This window comes from Pagrus major, chromosome 10, assembly GCF_040436345.1.
Source record: "Pagrus major chromosome 10, Pma_NU_1.0".
Taxonomy (NCBI): domain Eukaryota; kingdom Metazoa; phylum Chordata; class Actinopteri; order Spariformes; family Sparidae; genus Pagrus; species Pagrus major.
The window spans coordinates 19,898,101-19,918,159 of record NC_133224.1 but is presented as its reverse complement, the minus strand read 5'-3'; the positions used below and the strand labels follow the sequence as shown (position 1 = coordinate 19,918,159).

General features: G+C 39.8%; 1 protein-coding gene and 1 long non-coding RNA gene across 2 annotated transcripts; both read left to right on the top strand.

The window, feature by feature from the left end:
• The first annotated feature begins 1,898 nt into the window (after positions 1–1,898).
• LOC141003271 (uncharacterized) lies at positions 1,899–2,485 on the top strand. Its single transcript, XR_012179709.1, has 3 exons — positions 1,899–2,000; positions 2,224–2,299; positions 2,426–2,485. It is a non-coding gene; the product is annotated as an uncharacterized lncRNA (long non-coding RNA).
• Positions 2,486–2,593: 108 nt separating this feature from the next.
• Positions 2,594–19,465, top strand: LOC141003374 (interferon-induced very large GTPase 1-like; the record flags this gene model as incomplete). Its single annotated transcript, XM_073474698.1, has 6 exons — positions 2,594–2,858; positions 3,178–3,438; positions 5,135–5,395; positions 7,669–7,929; positions 10,780–11,040; positions 14,509–19,465. Coding segments are annotated over 6 exons (5,991 nt in total), but the record flags the coding sequence as incomplete, so codon positions are not given.
• Positions 19,466–20,059: the final 594 nt, after the last annotated feature.

Below are 20,059 nucleotides of genomic sequence, written 5' to 3'. Positions count from 1 at the left end.
TCAATTTGACATTGGCAGTATGTCAAGTAGCCTTGTTTATCACTCATCTCCTCACAAAATGTCCACATGTCTTCAGTTTTGGAGAGCAGAAATTTGAACGCCTCCAAGATGCCTTCCCTTTCCTGGTCATCCATGTCCGCACTCCTCCTCAACCCAAAGTCTGGCATATTGCTGTGCAGCCTCGCCCAGTGGACATCAACAACATCTTAAGACCTATGCCTGTGCTAAACTCTTAACTAAAAAAGTTGAACAAAGCTGAACACACACTTATATATAAACAGTTAGCTTACGTTATCCGCAGAAAAAAAGCCAATGCTACCATAAAACTTTAGGAGCTAACGCTAGACACCGTTGACGTAACTAACTTTAAAACAACAAACAGCCCATCCACATTTGTAACATTCAGTAATTTGCGTGCTTTAGATTTACACATACTGATAATGATGTATGCCTATTAAAACGGCAAGCATATGCAAGACCCGTGCATTCAGAACTTTTTTGGATAAATAAAATCAGTCACTTACTGATGTCACGACGGTAATAAAAAGCCGAAAATACCCGAGCTAAAAAAGTTATTTTTTCCGGTCCTGAGACTGGAGCTGGCCGGACACTAGAGCTGGCCGGACACTGGAGGCTGCACCGGAAGCGACCCCACACTAAAGGTCCAGCCCCGCGGAGCAGAAGAATGTCAGAGAGGAAGAGGAGCCGTGTGGCTGTGTTTTCAGGCCGAAAATGAAACAACTGCAGGCTGTATAATTTGTAAAAAGGCTGTAAGATACAGTGGTAACACAACAAATTTATACAGGCAAATGAAAAATCACGCGAAAGAAAACAAAAAAGAAAATAATTTGTTTTAAATTGTGTACACTTTGTTTATTTAAGAAAAAAATCCAGAAAAGAAGTACAATGAACGGAGCAATATTATTTAATTATTGTGTTGTAGTTTCTGAACACTATAAAATAATTTGTTTTAATTTGTTCTCGAGTGATAATTTTGTGCACTTTGTTTATTCAAGAAACAAATCCAGACATGACAATGTATGGGGAAAAATTGTTTTGTTACTGTTCTATTGTTTCTGAACAAAAACTTTTGTTATGATAATGAAGTATTTTCTATTTACCTATAAACTTTACCCAAATTCTGTCCTGGGTTTTAACTAATTAATAATCCAAAGGAAAATCACAAAAACACTTAAAAGTCATGAAAATTCATTCAGATTTAGCAATTTGATGATGCATCCACCTTTATTATTTAAAAAGTATTGGTATCAGTATCGGTGATACTGGCCCTGTATTTACTTGGTATCGGATCAATACCAAATCATGCAGTCTGGCACACCACTACTGTGTTGTATAATGACGATGAAATGACCTTTTACCCATCAGCTAATTTTCTATGACTTAATGTCCTGTGTACAGCACTTTATTAGTGTATTGTCTTTAATTTCTCTAAATTCTCAGCTTTGGTACATCTGGCTTGGTATATATAACAGTACCAACACTCCTTGGAATCCTGCCAGGTCAGGCAAAGGGGACAAAATGCACAAAACTATTGGGATGAGGAAGGATTGACTGAAAATCTTCCCCCTATCTCAATATTTTCACACAATACATCTATGAGAAACATCTCCCATTAAAGAGCTGGTAAATAGACCTTCATATTGTTTCAAAAAATTGCAAACCACTAAAACATGCGCTCCCCATGGGCTGTTTCATGACCCTCCTTTTAGCAAAGGGGTGGTAGCATGGCCAGTTTAGCTTTATTGGAAATCACATGATGGATTTCTTGGAAAACAAAACAGAAAGTAACTTTGCAGAATAAAAGGAGACGCCTGCAACAGGCTCTTGTATTGCAGGGCAGAACTTTATCGTCAGGACAAATACCTTTAATGTATACTGCATAGAAGAAGAAGAAGAAGAAGAAGAAGAAGAAGAAGAAGAAGAAGAAGAAGAAAAAGAAACTCCAGGATTCTTACAATGGACGAATCTCTCCTACAAAGGTAGGCTATAATTTATTACATCTGTAATGTACTTTTCAAATGTAGGCTTTCCATACACTAAAACAGAAATATGACTCAGCACATTTTATATGCCGTTAAATCTCCCATAGTGGGTTGATTACAGTAATTCTTTTTGTTTTGGTCAAAATTGTAGTCTGACAGGCTGCAGAGTGCAGTTAACTGTGTGATTTTTGTGTAAAGGGTTGTTTCTTGTTACTTTCAGGGAGAGCAAGTTTGAATAATCTGGACCACGTGTGAGGTGCCTGAGTGTCCCCACAATGGAGAGCTCTGATGAGGAGGTAAACAGTTATAAAATATAATATAATAATATAATAAAATATATTATTATAATTTTCAGCTATTGTGAATGGGTTATGATGCCTATATTGTCTATATTACACTGCCATTATTTCTCATTTAATAAGGACTTCCATGGTGCACCTGATTCCTTCTCTGAGCCATGCTGTGAGGAAGGAACAGACGCTTCAACAACACCACAGACTGACTGTAAGTGTGTCAATAACTGATCCAATTTAATGACTAAGTACATGCTGTAGTGTGGAGATACTGACATTGATTGCTCTTCTCTTTTGACAGATGTCCCTCCACCAGAAATAACAGTTCTCAGTGTTGGTCAGGAGACTGTTTCCTTTGGTATACCACTCACTGATGACTCTGTTAAGTATACACTGGAATTAGACTACTCCTGCGACACACAGAGAGACAGTTTGATCAGAGACGACTCCAGCACTGTGGAGGTTGAGGGACTGATTCCTGGGACTGAGTATACTTTCAGCATCACAAGGATTGGAGACAATGGAAATCGTAGCACAGGAACCTCGCTGTCTGTCTTCACAGGTAAATCTGAAAAACAAAATGAATACAAGAAAAATCAAACAGAGCTAAAACTACAAAGTGTTGTCTGAATGGTCTTTGTACTCAACATATGCACATGTACTTCTTACTAAGAGGTTAGCTCTGAATTTATGTTATGAAGGTTAATTTCAGAATAAAGAGGTGGTAAAATGTTCTTCAAAGTGCATGAAGTGATCATATGTGTCATTGTCTTTTACCACACCTCTTGTGCTTGGCAGTCAAACTGCACCTCAAAGTGCAGGCAAACTCTGACAGAACATGAATTATCAGTTATAGTGAAACTATGGCATTATTCCCACAGAGCCCAGCCCTCCTGTGCAGATTGCAGTCTATCAGGTCAGCAGTGAGTCACTCTCTCTGCGATGGGATCCCCCTGCTGGTGATGTGGAGAGTTACATTGTAACGTGTTGCCATGAGGGAGAAATTGTGCAAGAGATGACAACTGACACAAACGACCTGACTCTCGGCAACCTGAGTCCAGGGGTGTGTTACTCTCTGCAGGTTTCTGCACAATTTAGGAATGGAAGAAGAAGCAAGCCAGCTGTAACATCTGCCAACACAAGTAAGTTAAAGGAAATCACAAGTGCATTAAAAATGAAGAATTATTTTTCAAAATAAATTCAGGAAAAAGACTCGCGCACACTGTCCACTTCACTTTCAATTCAGTTTATTAATAGACCTTCATCGGGTTAAGAGATTATCTTTTTTTCTAGGCAGTTTCTACAATACATTTTCTTTGAAGCTCTAACCTACTTTTGTATTATATTTATACTGTTATATTATTTGTATTGTGTACATACGTGCATTGATTGATATATGAACTTTACCTGTTAGGATGTTTTTAAAAAAAAAAAAAAACTTTTGTCATTCAGTAGCGTAGATTTGTTAGTCCAGGTGTGTTTGATGGCATATTGAGGCACGTCTTTCTGCGGTGAGGCCTGATTGGGCCACGCGAATCCACAACCCTACTTAAGACAGCCTCCCCCATTGTCTTGTAAGACAACCTGATGAAGGTCTAAGAACCGAAACGTTGTTATTAGACTTAATTGCAAGTGAAGTGGACAGTGTGCGCAAGTCTTTTTCCTGATTTTGTCGGCCCTCGGTCTTCTCCTAAGCACCTGTTGACCTTAAGGTGTGCAAAAGCTGCACTTTAAAAATAAATCCAGTTGGCTTTCTTCGTAAACCACTGGGTGTAGAGGTCCTCCATGGATGGTGGCTGGTGAGGTGCTGTGCAGATTTCACCAACCTCTGTAGAGCCTTACTGTTGAAAGTGGTGCAACTGCAAAACCAGGTGATGAAGCAGCCAGTCAGGATAATGTTAGTGGTGCCCCTATAGAAGTTGGACAGTATGTTGGATTCCATTTTGAACCTCCTCAGTCTGCAGAGGGAGAAGAGCCATTGTCTTGCTGTCTTTGTGTTAGTGTTGATGTGTTTGGTCCAGGTCAGATCCTCACTAATGTGAAACCAAAGGAACCTGAAGCTGCTGACTCTCTTTACCATCTCCCATTGAAGGTGACGAGAGCATGTACAACTCCCCGTCATTTTCTGTAGTCCACAATCAACCTCTCTGTTTAGCTGATGTTAAGATGGAGGTTATCAAGGGGAATCAAGAGTTCAGGGCTCAGAGTGATTCATGATGGTGGATTTAGTGATAATGGACAGTAGCTGCTCAGGCAGAGGGATCTAGTCTTTTTAGGGACAGGGACACTGGTGTTTTTTTTTTAAAGGTGTGGACTACAAACAGGAGCAGTCACAGGTTGGAAATGACTGTGAAGCCATCCACTATCACACAAATTAGGGTTTGTGCAAGAAAAATGTTTAACTCACTTTGGAATGGATGATGGCATGACTTGTAATCTTATTTATGACACAATTACTTCCATGTAGTGATGGCAAAAAAGTTAACAAGCAATTTTTTTCTACTGATATTTTTGGGAGTTCAAAATGTACCAGGTCTACACTGGTACATACTGCTTCCAGGAAACAGCCACAGGTTGGCAAGCTGAGTCTGACATTAACAAAGGTTCTCGTCCTCTCTTGCATTCTCATTACCAAAGAAACTGCCAGAGATGTAAACAGAAGATTTCCAATTCATATCCGTGATTTGTTCTACCCCTACTTAACTGTATCACAATATCAGTTATAATACTGTGTGACAAGTTCAAGTTCCAAGTTCAGCAAATGGCTGATCCAAGTTAATGCTTATTAAGACATGCTATAATGTGGAGATATATTGAGATGCACTTCTCTTTTGACAGATGTCCCTCCACCAGAAATAACAGTTCTCAGTGTTGGTCAGGAGACTGTTTCCTTTGGTATACCACTCACTGATGACTCTGTTAAGTATACACTGGAATTAGACTACTCCTGCGACACACAGAGAGACAGTTTGATCAGAGACGTCTCCAGCACCGTGGAGGTTGAGGGACTGATTCCTGGGACTGAGTATACTTTCAGCATCACAAGGATTGCAGACAATGGAAATCGTAGCACAGGAACCTCGCTGTCTGTCTTCACAGGTAAATCTGAAAAACAAATGAATACAAGAAAAATCAAACAGAGCTAAAACTACAAAGTGTTGTCTGAATGGTCTTTGTACTCAACATATGCACATGTACTTCTTACTAAGAGGTTAGCTCTGAATTTATGTTATGAAGGTTAATTTCAGAATAAAGAGGTGGTAAAATGTTCTTCAAAGTGCATGAAGTGATCATATGTGTCATTGTCTTTTACCACACCTCTTGTGCTTGGCAGTCAAACTGCACCTCAAAGTGCAGGCAAACTCTGACAGAACATGAATTATCAGTTATAGTGAAACTATGGCATTATTCCCACAGAGCCCAGCCGTCCTGTGCAGATTGCAGTCTATCAGCTCAGCAGTGAGTCACTCTCTCTGCGATGGGATCCCCCTGCTGGTGATGTGGAGAGTTACATTGTAACGTGTTGCCATGAGGGAGAAATTGTGCAAGAGAAGACAACGGACACAAACAACCTGACTCTCAGCAACCTGAGTCCAGGGGTGTGTTACTCTCTGCAGGTTTCTGCACAATTTAGGAATGGAAGAAGAAGCAAGCCAGCTGTAACATCTGCCAACACAAGTAAGTTAAAGGAAATCACAAGTGCATTAAAAATGATGAATTATTTTTCAAAATAAATTCAGGAAATAGACTCGCGCACACTGTCCACTTCACTTTCAATTCAGTTTATTAATAGACCTTCATCGGGTTAAGAGATTATCTTTTTTTCTAGGCAGTTTCTACAATACATTTTCTTTGAAGCTGTAACCTACTTTTGTATTATATTTATACTGTTATATTATTTGTATTGTGTACATACGTGCATTGATTGATATATGAACTTTACCTGTTAGGATGTTTTTAAAAAAAAAAAAACTTTTGTCATTCAGTAGCGTAGATTTGTTAGTCCAGGTGTGTTTGATGGCATATTGAGGCACGTCTTTCTGCGGTGAGGCCTGATTGGGCCACGCGAATCCACAACCCTACTTAAGACAGCCTCCCCCATTGTCTTGTAAGACAACCTGATGAAGGTCTAAGAACCGAAACGTTGTTATTAGACTTAATTGCAAGTGAAGTGGACAGTGTGCGCAAGTCTTTTTCCTGATTTTGTCGGCCCTCGGTCTTCTCCTAAGCACCTGTTGACCTTAAGGTGTGCAAAAGCTGCACTTTAAAAATAAATCCAGTTGGCTTTCTTCGTAAACCACTGGGTGTAGAGGTCCTCCATGGATGGTGGCTGGTGAGGTGCTGTGCAGATTTCACCAACCTCTGTAGAGCCTTACTGTTGAAAGTGGTGCAACTGCAAAACCAGGTGATGAAGCAGCCAGTCAGGATAATGTTAGTGGTGCCCCTATAGAAGTTGGAGAGTATGTTGGATTCCATTTTGAACCTCCTCAGTCTGCGGAGGGAGAAGAGCCATTGTCTTGCTGTCTTTGTGTTAGTGTTGATGTGATTGGTCCAGGTCAGATCCTCACTATTGTGAAACCAAAGGAACCTGAAGCTGCTGACTCTCTTTACCATCTCCCATTGAAGGTGACGAGAGCATGTACAACTCCCCGTCATTTTCTGTAGTCCACAATCAACCTCTTTGTTTTGCTGATGTTAAGATGGAGGTTATCAAGGGGAATCAAGAGTTCAGGGCTCAGAGTGATTCATGATGGTGGATTTAGTGATAATGGACAGTAGCTGCTCAGGCAGAGGGATCTAGTCTTTTTAGGGACAGGGACACTGGTGTTTTTTTTTTAAAGGTGTGGACTACAAACAGGAGCAGTCACAGGTTGGAAATGACTGTGAAGCCATCCACTATCACACAAATTAGGGTTTGTGCAAGAAAAATGTTTAACTCACTTTGGAATGGATGATGGCATGACTTGTAATCTTATTTATGACACAATTACTTCCATGTAGTGATGGCAAAAAAGTTAACAAGCAATTTTTTTCTACTGATATTTTTGGGAGTTCAAAATGTACCAGGTCTACACTGGTACATACTGCTTCCAGGAAACAGCCACAGCTTGGCAAGCTGAGTCTGACATGAACAAAGGTTCTCGTCCTCTCTTGCATTCTCATTACCAAAGAAACTGCCAGAGATGTAAACAGAAGATTTCCAATTCATATCCGTGATTTGTTCTACCCCTACTTAACTGTATCACAATATCAGTTATAATACTGTGTGACAAGTTCAAGTTCCAAGTTCAGCAAATGGCTGATCCAAGTTAATGCTTATTAAGACATGCTATAATGTGGAGATATATTGAGATGCACTTCTCTTTTGACAGATGTCCCTCCACCAGAAATAACAGTTCTCAGTGTTGGTCAGGAGACTGTTTCCTTTGGTATATCACTCACCGATGACTCTGTTAAGTATACAGTGGAATTAGACTACTCCTGCGACACACAGAGAGGCAGTTTGATCAGAGACGACTCCAGCACTGTGGAGGTTGAGGGACTGATTCCTGGGACTGAGTATACTTTCAGCATCACAAGGATTGCAGACAATGGAAATCGTAGCACAGGAACCTCGCTGTCTGTCTTCACAGGTAAATCTGAAAAACAAATGAATACAAGAAAAATCAAACAGAGCTAAAACTACAAAGTGTTGTCTGAATGGTCTTTGTACTCAACATATGCACATGTACTTCTTACTAAGAGGTTAGCTCTGAATTTATGTTATGAAGGTTAATTTCAGAATAAAGAGGTGGTAAAATGTTCTTCAAAGTGCATGAAGTGATCATATGTGTCATTGTCTTTTACCACACCTCTTGTGCTTGGCAGTCAAACTGCACCTCAAAGTGCAGGCAAACTCTGACAGAACATGAATTATCAGTTATAGTGAAACTATGGCATTATTCCCACAGAGCCCAGCCGTCCTGTGCAGATTGCAGTCTATCAGCTCAGCAGTGAGTCACTCTCTCTGCGATGGGATCCCCCTGCTGGTGATGTGGAGAGTTACATTGTAACGTGTTGCCATGAGGGAGAAATTGTGCAAGAGAAGACAACGGACACAAACAACCTGACTCTCAGCAACCTGAGTCCAGGGGTGTGTTACTCTCTGCAGGTTTCTGCACAATTTAGGAATGGAAGAAGAAGCAAGCCAGCTGTAACATCTGCCAACACAAGTAAGTTAAAGGAAATCACAAGTGCATTAAAAATGAAGAATTATTTTTCAAAATAAATTCAGGAAAAAGACTCGCGCACACTGTCCACTTCACTTTCAATTCAGTTTATTAATAGACCTTCATCGGGTTAAGAGATTATCTTTTTTTCTAGGCAGTTTCTACAATACATTTTCTTTGAAGCTGTAACCTACTTTTGTATTATATTTATACTGTTATATTATTTGTATTGTGTACATACGTGCATTGATTGATATATGAACTTTACCTGTTAGGATGTTTTTAAAAAAAAAAAAACTTTTGTCATTCAGTAGCGTAGATTTGTTAGTCCAGGTGTGTTTGATGGCATATTGAGGCACGTCTTTCTGCGGTGAGGCCTGATTGGGCCACGCGAATCCACAACCCTACTTAAGACAGCCTCCCCCATTGTCTTGTAAGACAACCTGATGAAGGTCTAAGAACCGAAACGTTGTTATTAGACTTAATTGCAAGTGAAGTGGACAGTGTGCGCAAGTCTTTTTCCTGATTTTGTCGGCCCTCGGTCTTCTCCTAAGCACCTGTTGACCTTAAGGTGTGCAAAAGCTGCACTTTAAAAATAAATCCAGTTGGCTTTCTTCGTAAACCACTGGGTGTAGAGGTCCTCCATGGATGGTGGCTGGTGAGGTGCTGTGCAGATTTCACCAACCTCTGTAGAGCCTTACTGTTGAAAGTGGTGCAACTGCAAAACCAGGTGATGAAGCAGCCAGTCAGGATAATGTTAGTGGTGCCCCTATAGAAGTTGGAGAGTATGTTGGATTCCATTTTGAACCTCCTCAGTCTGCGGAGGGAGAAGAGCCATTGTCTTGCTGTCTTTGTGTTAGTGTTGATGTGATTGGTCCAGGTCAGATCCTCACTAATGTGAAACCAAAGGAACCTGAAGCTGCTGACTCTCTTTACCATCTCCCATTGAAGGTGACGGGAGCATGTACAACTCCCCATCATTTTCTGTAGTCCACAATCAACCTCTTTGTTTTGCTGATGTTAAGATGGAGGTTATCAGGGGCATCAAGAGTTCAGGGCTCAGAGTGATTCATGATGGTGGATTTAGTGATAATGGACAGTAGCTGCTCAGGCAGAGGGATCTAGTCTTTTTAGGGACAGGGACACTGGTGTTTTTTTTTAAAGGTGTGGACTACAAACAGGAGCAGTCACAGGTTGGAAATGACTGTGAAGCCATCCACTATCACACAAATTAGGGTTTGTGCAAGAAAAATGTTTAACTCACTTTGGAATGGATGATGGCATGACTTGTAATCTTATTTATGACACAATTACTTCCATGTAGTGATGGCAAAAAAGTTAACAAGCAATTTTTTTCTACTGATATTTTTGGGAGTTCAAAATGTACCAGGTCTACACTGGTACATACTGCTTCCAGGAAACAGCCACAGCTTGGCAAGCTGAGTCTGACATTAACAAAGGTTCTCGTCCTCTCTTGCATTCTCATTACCAAAGAAACTGCCAGAGATGTAAACAGAAGATTTCCAATTCATATCCGTGATTTGTTCTACCCCTACTTAACTGTATCACAATATCAGTTATAATACTGTGTGACAAGTTCAAGTTCCAAGTTCAGCAAATGGCTGATCCAAGTTAATGCTTATTAAGACATGCTATAATGTGGAGATATATTGAGATGCACTTCTCTTTTGACAGATGTCCCTCCACCAGAAATAACAATTCTCAGTGTTGGTCAGGAGACTGTTTCCTTTGGTATACCACTCACTGATGACTCTGTTAAGTATACACTGGAATTAGACTACTCCTGCGACACACAGAGAGACAGTTTGATCAGAGACGTCTCCAGCACTGTGGAGGTTGAGGGACTGATTCCTGGGACTGAGTATACTTTCAGCATCACAAGGATTGGAGACAATGGAAATCGAAGCAAAGCAACCTCGCTGTCTGTCTTCACAGGTAAATCTGAAAAACAAATGAATACAAGAAAAATCAAACAGAGCTAAAACTACAAAGTGTTGTCTGAATGGTCTTTGTACTCAACATATGCACATGTACTTCTTACTAAGAGGTAAGCTCTGAATTTATATTATGAAGGTTAATTTCAGAATAAAGAGGTGGTAAAATGTTCTTCAAAGTGCATGAAGTGATCATATGTGTCATTGTCTTTTACCACACCTCTTGTGCTTGGCAGTCAAACTGCACCTCAAAGTGCAAGCAAACTCTGACAGAACATGAATTATCAGTTATAGCGAAACTATTACATTATTCCCACAGAGCCCAGCCCTCCTGTGCAGATTGCAGTCTATCAGGTCAGCAGTGAGTCACTCTCTCTGCGATGGGATCCCCCTGCTGGTGATGTGGAGAGTTACATTGTAACGTGTTGCCATGAGGGAGAAATTGTGCAAGAGATGACAACTGACACAAACGACCTGACTCTCGGCAACCTGAGTCCAGGGGTGTGTTACTCTCTGCAGGTTTCTGCACAACTTAGGAATGGAAGAAGAAGCAAGCCAGCTGTAACATCTGCCAACACAAGTAAGTTAAAGGAAATCACAAGTGCATTCAAAATGAAGAATTATTTTTCAAAATAAATTTAGACACGTAGGGGCAACAAGAGGATTGTATTAGATTAAATCAAATACAATCTTATAGAAATAAAACTCTAAAAGTGAAATTAAAGTAATATTCAGACCCCTGCACTCCAGTAGTGCACCAACACAAAGACCTTCTCAGGGCGATGTGGGTTTGTAGAGACATTGATTGATGGTCACTAAAGTATGGGTGACTGCCATCATGTAAAACCATGAACATCCAAAAATCCTAAAAATTAAGTTCTTATTTCATTTTCCTTGACAGCCAAAGATGGTAAGTAATACCTCAATGATATGTAGCAGCAATGTCATGAGCAGGTCTGTAGTGGTACTGAAAAGTAAAGGCTGAGCAAACCCTTACATTAGCTATTTCATTAAAGAGAGCCTTCATTGATAGATGGATCTGTCAGTCTGTTTCATAACTGATGTCAAACTAAGCACAATCATTATGGCCTTTATTGTGGATCAATGTTTAAGATAGATCAGGGTGGATCGGATCAGTCTCTTTCGATTGAGGTGCTTACATGAGTTATTTATATTCTTGAGCATTTATTCTGATTATTAGTGGATATTAGTGTCCATGTAAATGCAGCTAGTAAGCTCAAACCATTTTACATTAATTAGCTGAGCTCTGTGATTAAATACTTTGTTAGGTTGTGAGGACTGCCCAGTCACAGGTTCCTTTGTTTAAGACTTTTGTTAGAGCCCAGACCGGCCCTGTGAGGAGTCACACCCCTATCTCAGCTGCTCATCCTCATCATTAGAATAGTGCAGTGTAATCTGAGTTAATTCTATTTCTTATCTCTTATTATATTGTTTATTTTTTACTTTTTAATATTGTTTAAGTGTGATACTGTCCTTTGGCTGCTGTGACTAAGGAATTTCCCCATTTGCGGGACAAATAAAGGATTTCTGATTCTGATTCTGATATTTTTCCCAGGAAGTCCATTATTCAATTAGACTTGAAACAATTGTGTGTTAAGCCTATGCAAATCCACTCAGACAGACTTGAGAGTGAGGTCTGTACTGATCCTGTTGGCTTTCTTCGTAAACCACTGGGTGTAGAGGTCCTCCATGGATGGTGGCTGGTGATGTGCTGTGCAGATATCACCAACCTCTGTAGAGCCTTACTGTTGAAAGTGGTGCAACTGCAAAACCAGGTGATGAAGCAGCCAGTCAGGATAATGTTAGTGGTGCCCCTATAGAAGTTGGACAGTATGTTGGATTCCATTTTGAACCTCCTCAGTCTGCGGAGGGAGAAGAGCCATTGTCTTGCTGTCTTTGTGTTAGTGTTGATGTGATTGGTCCAGGTCAGATCCTCACTATTGTGAAACCAAAGGAACCTGAAGCTGCTGACTCTCTTTACCATCTCCCATTGAAGGTGACGGGAGCATGTACAACTCCCCGTCATTTTCTGTAGTCTACAATCAACCTCTCTGTTTTGCTGATGTTAAGATGGAGGTTATCAAGGGGAATCAAGAGTTCAGGGCTCAGAGTGATTCATGATGGTGGATTTAGTGATAATGGGCAGTAGTTGCTCAGGCAGAGGGATCTAGTCTTTTTATGGACAGGGACACTGGTGCTTTTTTTTTTAAAGGTGTGGACTACAAACAGGAGCAGTCACAGGTTGGAAATGATTGTGAAGCCATCCACTATCACACAAATTAGGGTTTGCACAAGAAAAATTTTAACTCACTTTGGAATGGATAATGGCATGACTTGTACATCTTATTTATGACACAATTAGTTCCATGTCATGATGGCAAATTCAAAATGTACCAGGTCTACACTGGTACATACTGCTTCCAGGAAATAGCCACAGCTTTGCAAGCTGAGTCTGGATCTCCATGAGCAGGGTCTCTCTGAGCTAGGTCTGTCTGCATTGGACCTCTCTGAACTGGATGTCCCTGACTGTATCCTCTGCTTCCTAATAATAATCAATGTATAAAATCACAGCTATGATTAACATTCAGACAAATGTTTTGTACCGATAACAAACTCAAAAGTCAGATTAACTTAACAGTGCACATCGTGTCAGTAAACAGTAAACTGTGTGCAGTATGGTTCAATTCAACACATCATTTCAGTAGACAATGACAGTTAACAGTGTGCAGTACTACCAGCAGTCACAGAATACAGCTAATGATAGCAATACGTACAAAAGCAGACAGGTTGTAAGTCCTTACCACTAAAACGGACTATAGATACTGTGACTATAGATAGACCTCGCCAAGTGGTTCCTGGAAAAAGTGTTCACTCTCTGTGTCTTTGTCTTGTGTGTTCTTCCTAGTGCAGGGGTCTGCAACCTGCGGCTCTGGAGCCACATGCGTCTCTTTTGCCCCATATATATATGTATAGATACATATATATATATGTATGTATATATATATATATATATATATATATATATATATATATATATATACATATATATATATACATATTATATATATTTTATCATCATCACTGCTTTAGGCCGACATTGATTCTTGAATTCTCCTTAAGTAAAAATGCGTAGCCTACACACAGAATTGTATCTGTTCAAAAGGTTGTTCAAAGTTACACTGACAAAAAACCTTTAAATCCAATTAAATCTTTTGTTTCCTAATAAATTACAATAATTGGTGATGTCAATGTTCATCACAACTGTTTAATGACAAAATAGTAGTTTTCATGGAAAAAAACAGCCATGGAAATAAACTCAAAATAACTTTTTATTGGTTGTACAAAGGATAAATATCATACTTTTAAATGGTATCACCCCTTATCACACTCTGCCTATAACAATATGCAGTGTTTATTCCCAAATATACTTACAATATATTTGATTATGATAACACATTTTCCTTACATTAATACATTTTGTAAAAATTGCAAGGATCTCATTTTATTATAAAATTGGATTTGTTGTCTTAACATAGAACTAGATTTAATATAATAATAATTGCTCTGGACCCAAGTGTTACGTGGATGGGCAGATTCATTACAAAGATTCAACAAGAAAGTATTTGAGTAATTTTGTGCTTTTACGTTTGAATTTCTTTTGTAATCCTATTTTGACGTATCTAGCATACTACAGCTCCAATGAAAAGACGAGATGCAAAATTGTGCAGCAGGCAGAATTTCCTAACATCTCAGCATGCAAAGATGCATTCATTCAAGTGTCAATAAAATTGGACACCTATAACATAATAATTTATTTTATTTGAAGCAAACTTCATGAATGTTTTTTGTGAGAAAGTAGAATGTGTTCCACTCATTCCATCACAGAGAGATGAGAGCTGTAGAAATCATTGGAACTGAAAACTGCTGTGATGTACATGTTCTTTAAACTTTTGCCTGCAACTGTATGTTTCATGAAATCATCTACTGTATGACTGGTTTTAAGTAACAAACATCTTCATATCCACAGAGATACAAATGAAGAGCTTATTGGAGGATCTGGGGTTGGAGCAGCTCTACAAAAAGAAGCTGTCGCTGAGCACAGTACTTCAGATTGAGGAGAAGACCATCACTGATGAACCTGCCAAGCGTAATTCAGATCTTCCATGGTATTTTCTGAAGAAACTGATGATGGTTAATGTGACAGCTAGGAATGTGAAATGTGTATCTGGTTGTGAGTCAGCCTGTGATGGTGCATCAGGAAAGACAGAATTAGATCTTGATAATCTGTTCAGTAGTCAGCAATCAGATGATATGTTGAACCCCCTCGACATAATCACTGCTCTCTTCCTGTGCTCTGATGGTTTTGTACAGCAGGAAATTGCTCTCAAAATGTCCATGTGTCAGTTTTCTGTGCCTCTGCTGCTCCCCAATTGTGACACAAAGCAGTGCACACTCATGCTTTGGGCCATGAGAGACATTGTTAAAAAGCACAGACCTCAGTCACTTTCAGAATCCAAGGGCTTTATTGAAGACAGAATGGTTGTCTCTGAACTTCCAATGATATCCTTTGTGAGACTGGGTGAGTGCTCCTTGTCCAAGTCAGAGATCCTCAACAAGCTTCTGAGCAATTCTCAGCAGTACCATGACACCTTTGTTCACTCTAACATGGAGTGTGGTGACTGTCCAAGGAGAATATCCAATGGATTGGCTGAAATTTCTTGGTACCTTCCTTGTGGGAACAAAAACATGGACATTTTCAGTGAGCCAGTAGCTGTAGCTAACCTTCGTGGGGACATTGCTTCATTTGAAACACAATTTTCTTTTTTATGTCAGACATCTGCAGCAGTATTTGTGTTCTTTGACAGTCTGGACTCTGACTGTGAGCTGCTTATGAACCAACAACACAAGGCAGAGATCTTCTTGGTGGGTAACCATCAAAGCAATCACTCCAGTAAGGATGCTCTTAAAAAGGTAGCTACCAAGTTGAGCTTGACTAACAACAATATCCTTCTGAAAGCTAAGCACATGAATGACGCAGACTTTGTCAAAAAATTGCGAATCACAGTTAGAGATGTATTTCAGAGCTCAAAGAGGAAGATGAGAATCGAGCAGATGGCTGACATTGCCCGTGATCTGAAAATCTGGGTTGATGAAGACTGTCCAGAGTGCCAGAGTGCCAAGAACAATGCTGATGCCATCACTGCAGAAATTCAAGACATCCTGAAATATAAAGAAACTCAGCTACCCTTGCAAGGCCAAATATGGAAAGAACTGACTGGTTTAGAGAAGGAAGAATTTCGGCTTCGAGGAGTTGGGTCTGAAAACATAGAAAAGTACAAAATTGATCTTCAGGTACAGAAAGAAAAACTTCGGAAAGAACAGAACTCTTATGACATGTCAAATGCAATGACATGTTTCATCAATGCAATATCAAGCTCAGGGACAGAGAGATCCTATTTCCTGAAATGGATGCGAATGAACCTCGATAACTTGTCTCGGGAAAAACTGTCTGACCTCAGGGAGCAGTACAAAGAAAAATCAAAAAATTCTGAGAACAAAGAGGAAATCAAAGAGATTGACAGACAGCTTTCCAACAGCTCACTGGGGACTGAACACTTCTTCCGTGAAATGGGTCAGATCTATGAAGCTTCACTTTCCCTTCCAGAAACTGACCAATCACGTCAACAGTTACAGCATCTGCCTGAACTATGTGCAGGATTGTTGCTTGATGGATTTCCCCTTGAGCTTGTAGATGGAGATGCATCCAACATACCTCTCAGATGGGTGAGTGATGTTCTCTCTCAGCTCAATGACCTGGTGTCTCCTAAGAACAAGATACTGGTGGTCACAGTTCTTGGAGTTCAGAGCACAGGGAAGTCCACTATCCTCAACACCATGTTTGGAGTGCAGTTTGCAGTCAGCAGTGGTCGATGCACTCGAGGTGCCTTCATGTTGCTCATCAGAGTCAATGACGATGTTAAAAAAGTTCTCAACTGTGACTTCATTGTGATCATTGACACTGAGGGCTTAAAGTCACCAGAACTTGCACAACTGGACAACAGCCACGAGCACGACAATGAGCTTGCAACACTTGTTGTGGGGCTGAGTGATATCACCATTATCAATATTTCAATGGAGAACTCAACAGAAATGAAAGACATCCTACAAATAGTGGTGCATGCTTTTCTCAGGATGAAGGAGGTGGGCAAAAAGCCCAAATGTCAGTTTGTTCACCAGAATGTGTCAGATGTTTCAGCCCATGAGAAGAACTTACGAGACAGGAAACTGCTCTTGCAGCAGTTAAACGAGATGACGCGGGCAGCAGCCAAAATGGAAAAGAAAGAGGAGAACAAGAGCTTCACTGATGTGATGGAGTACAGTCCAGACACTGGGAACTGGTACGTTCCTGGTCTCTGGAATGGAAACCCACCAATGGCACCAGTCAATGCAGGGTACAGTGAGGCCGTTTATGAGCTCAAGAAAAACATTATCCAAATGTTAGGAAGTTGTGAGTCGTCTGCTAATAATATCTTGGAGTTTACAGAGTGGGTGAAAAGCCTGTGGAATGCAGTGAAGCATGAAAACTTCATCTTCAGCTTCAGAAACAGCCTGGTGGCTGATGCATATATGAGGCTGTGCACAGAATTCAACAAATGGGAATGGGAATTCAAAAAAGAGATGTACACCTGGGTCGATGCAGCGGAAACAAGAATTTCCAACTTTGGCACAGTTGCTGGAAAATCTGAGACATCACACATATCAGATTTTCTCACTCAGTTAAAAAGTGAAGCTTGTGTTGTGTTGTCTAAATGGGAGACAAAGCTTCTTGAAAATCTGGCAGAGTACTTCAAGCAAACAGAGGGTCACGTCTATCTAGTTGAAGGATACAGAGAAGACTTTGCAAACAGTGCAAAGAGCCTTCGACGAGAAACGGAGAACTCTGTAATCAATCAGCTCACAGCAGCAGCTGACATCAGACAGGGAATGACAGAAATTGACAGAATCAAGGAGAAGCACACAAAACAGATAGAGGAGAGAGTATGTGCGTTGATTGAAGAATGTCGGAAACAAAAGGTCGAGATGACAGACAAAGAGCTGGACAGAGAATTTGAGAAGATGTGGAATAAAGTATTGAATGAGGTATCTTTTTCCAAGCCAAAGTCCACAGATGTCATCGCAAATGTGTCCCACTACCTGAGAACAAATCTGTCACATAAGGGGAGTCATGCATGTGACCTGTTGAGTCAAAACAGGCTGCAAGATTGTGGACAGGTGCCTTTCAAATATACTGTGGAAGGATTTATCAAGCAGGTTAAACACCAATTCAGCAGATTCTTTAATGTTGAAGATCATGTAATGGCTTTACAAAAGATAGCTGACCACATCATCATGGACTGCACAGAGATTGTGACTGACAAAGTGAAACAAAAAAACAATTACCATGACATTTACATCCAGGAGATCCTACACATGATTGATGAGAGGCTGCAAAACAATCAGAATCTGAAGATAGAGATCCAGTTTGAAGTTTCTCTCAAACAGCACATCTGTGGATTTGCAGCCAGACAGTTTCAGAAAATGCATGAAGATTTCCTGCGTGAGAATGATCCCTACAGATGTCTGAATCAAAACAAAGAAAAGTTTCGTGCTGGTTTTAAGGATGTGTTCCATAAACGAGACCAGTGCCAGAAGAAAGCAGAAGAATTCACAGAACGCTGTTTGAGGCCTGCAGTGGAAGACTTCATCAATCGTTCCTTGGGTCCTGATATCATTGGTGAAATGAAGACAAAGTTTGAGTTCAGCACACGGATGTTCTTCCAGTATTCAATTTTACTGGATTTGCTCTCAAAGAAGGACTTTAAGAAGTATCAGAGCTACATTTGCTCATATGAGGAGTATGCCAACAAATGGGTTTATGATTGCATCTTGAAACATTTCTCAAATGGGTCTAAAATGTTTGAGATTGAAGATCAACATCTCCAGTCAAGAATCAACAGCATACATATTGCTATCAACAAAGCTAAAACAGAAAAGAGTGGCAACCTGAAGACATTTGTTGAGAATGTCTGTCAGAAACTTGGTGATAAACTGGTCATTTCCCAGGATGCTCTTGGTGCTTTCATGATCCTGAACAATGCTGACCAGGAACAGTTTGCTCACTGGCTCACTGAGTGTGTGAAGGACATGGAACAAGCTCTTAGGAAGAAGTTCAAAGAAACAAGAATCGAAATGAAACTAGAATCTCTTCATGTGAATCCTCAGAGGGAGCTTTTGTCACAAATGATCGGCTGTGGTAAACAGTGTCCATTCTGCAAAGCACCTTGTGAGGCAGGAGGAAGAGAACATACAGAGCACCACACTTCTCTACATCGACCAAAGGGTCTGGGTGAAACTACCTGGCATGGAACAGAAAAACCTGTCATTGACATTTGCTCTTCTTTGGTGGTCAGTGACATGCGTTTTCACTGCGCTGCCACAAATGGTGAATGGCACCCTTACAAGCTTTACACAGAAATTTTCCCAGACTGGAAAATTGCTCCAGATGCAAGCCTTCAGGCATCAGACTACTGGAAATATGTGCTGGCAAAGTTCAATGACAAGTTTGCAGAAGCATATAATGCAAAGCCTGCTGATATTCCATTCATTTGGAAAATGATCACATACAAGCAGGCAGAGGAGAGTCTGAAAAAGACATTCAACATCAAGTGAGGTTCCCAACATTCATCACATGTGTACAGATGTACACATCTTCCTTTCATGGTTATTTAGATTGCTATTATTTGATATGAAACAGAAGAGAATCAGACACAAGATGACAAGGCTGAAGATATTCTCAGTACATGTAGACATTCTGCCACTATTACAGTTACAATATGGAGATCAGATGAAATCACTGCAGATACTGCTTGTCTTTAGCACAGATTGCAATAAATAAATAATACATATAATATAATCAAAATAATCTGCTTTTACTGAACGTTGATTTTGACCTCATCAATATATATAAAGTGTTTTTGATACTTTGAGTCTATAAACATATTAGGAACATACAAAATGTTTCCAGTTTGATTTAATCTGTTTGAATTATTGATCTTTGTGTGACAGATGAATGTCATTGTATTGCCACTGAAAAATTCAATGGAAAGTTAATCAAGGCAACAAGTGACATAAAAAGTTTTTTTTTTCTTATATCACTTATATTTTTGTTCTTTAATGGTTAGTTTTATTGAACTATATGATGCCAAATACTTTTTTTTCTTTACATGGCAGAGTGGAAAGTTGTTTTTTCCTGATAAAAGATGATATGTTTTTTTGGTTTCTGTGACAAATCAAATGTCAAGTAGTACATATTTTTATACATCACTCTGTCTGCATTTGGTATTATTGTAACAGGACAGAATTATATGTGACTATTAAGTCAAAATTCAGAATCGGTTTTAGTTAAGTATCTGATGCAAAATATTTCATTGTGTTTAACAATCATTCAGTCTAAATGTCAACATTTGAGTTTTTGTTACTTTGAAGTATCTGATTCTGAATATTTACATTTTTTAAAGAATTAAAATGTCACTCATTCT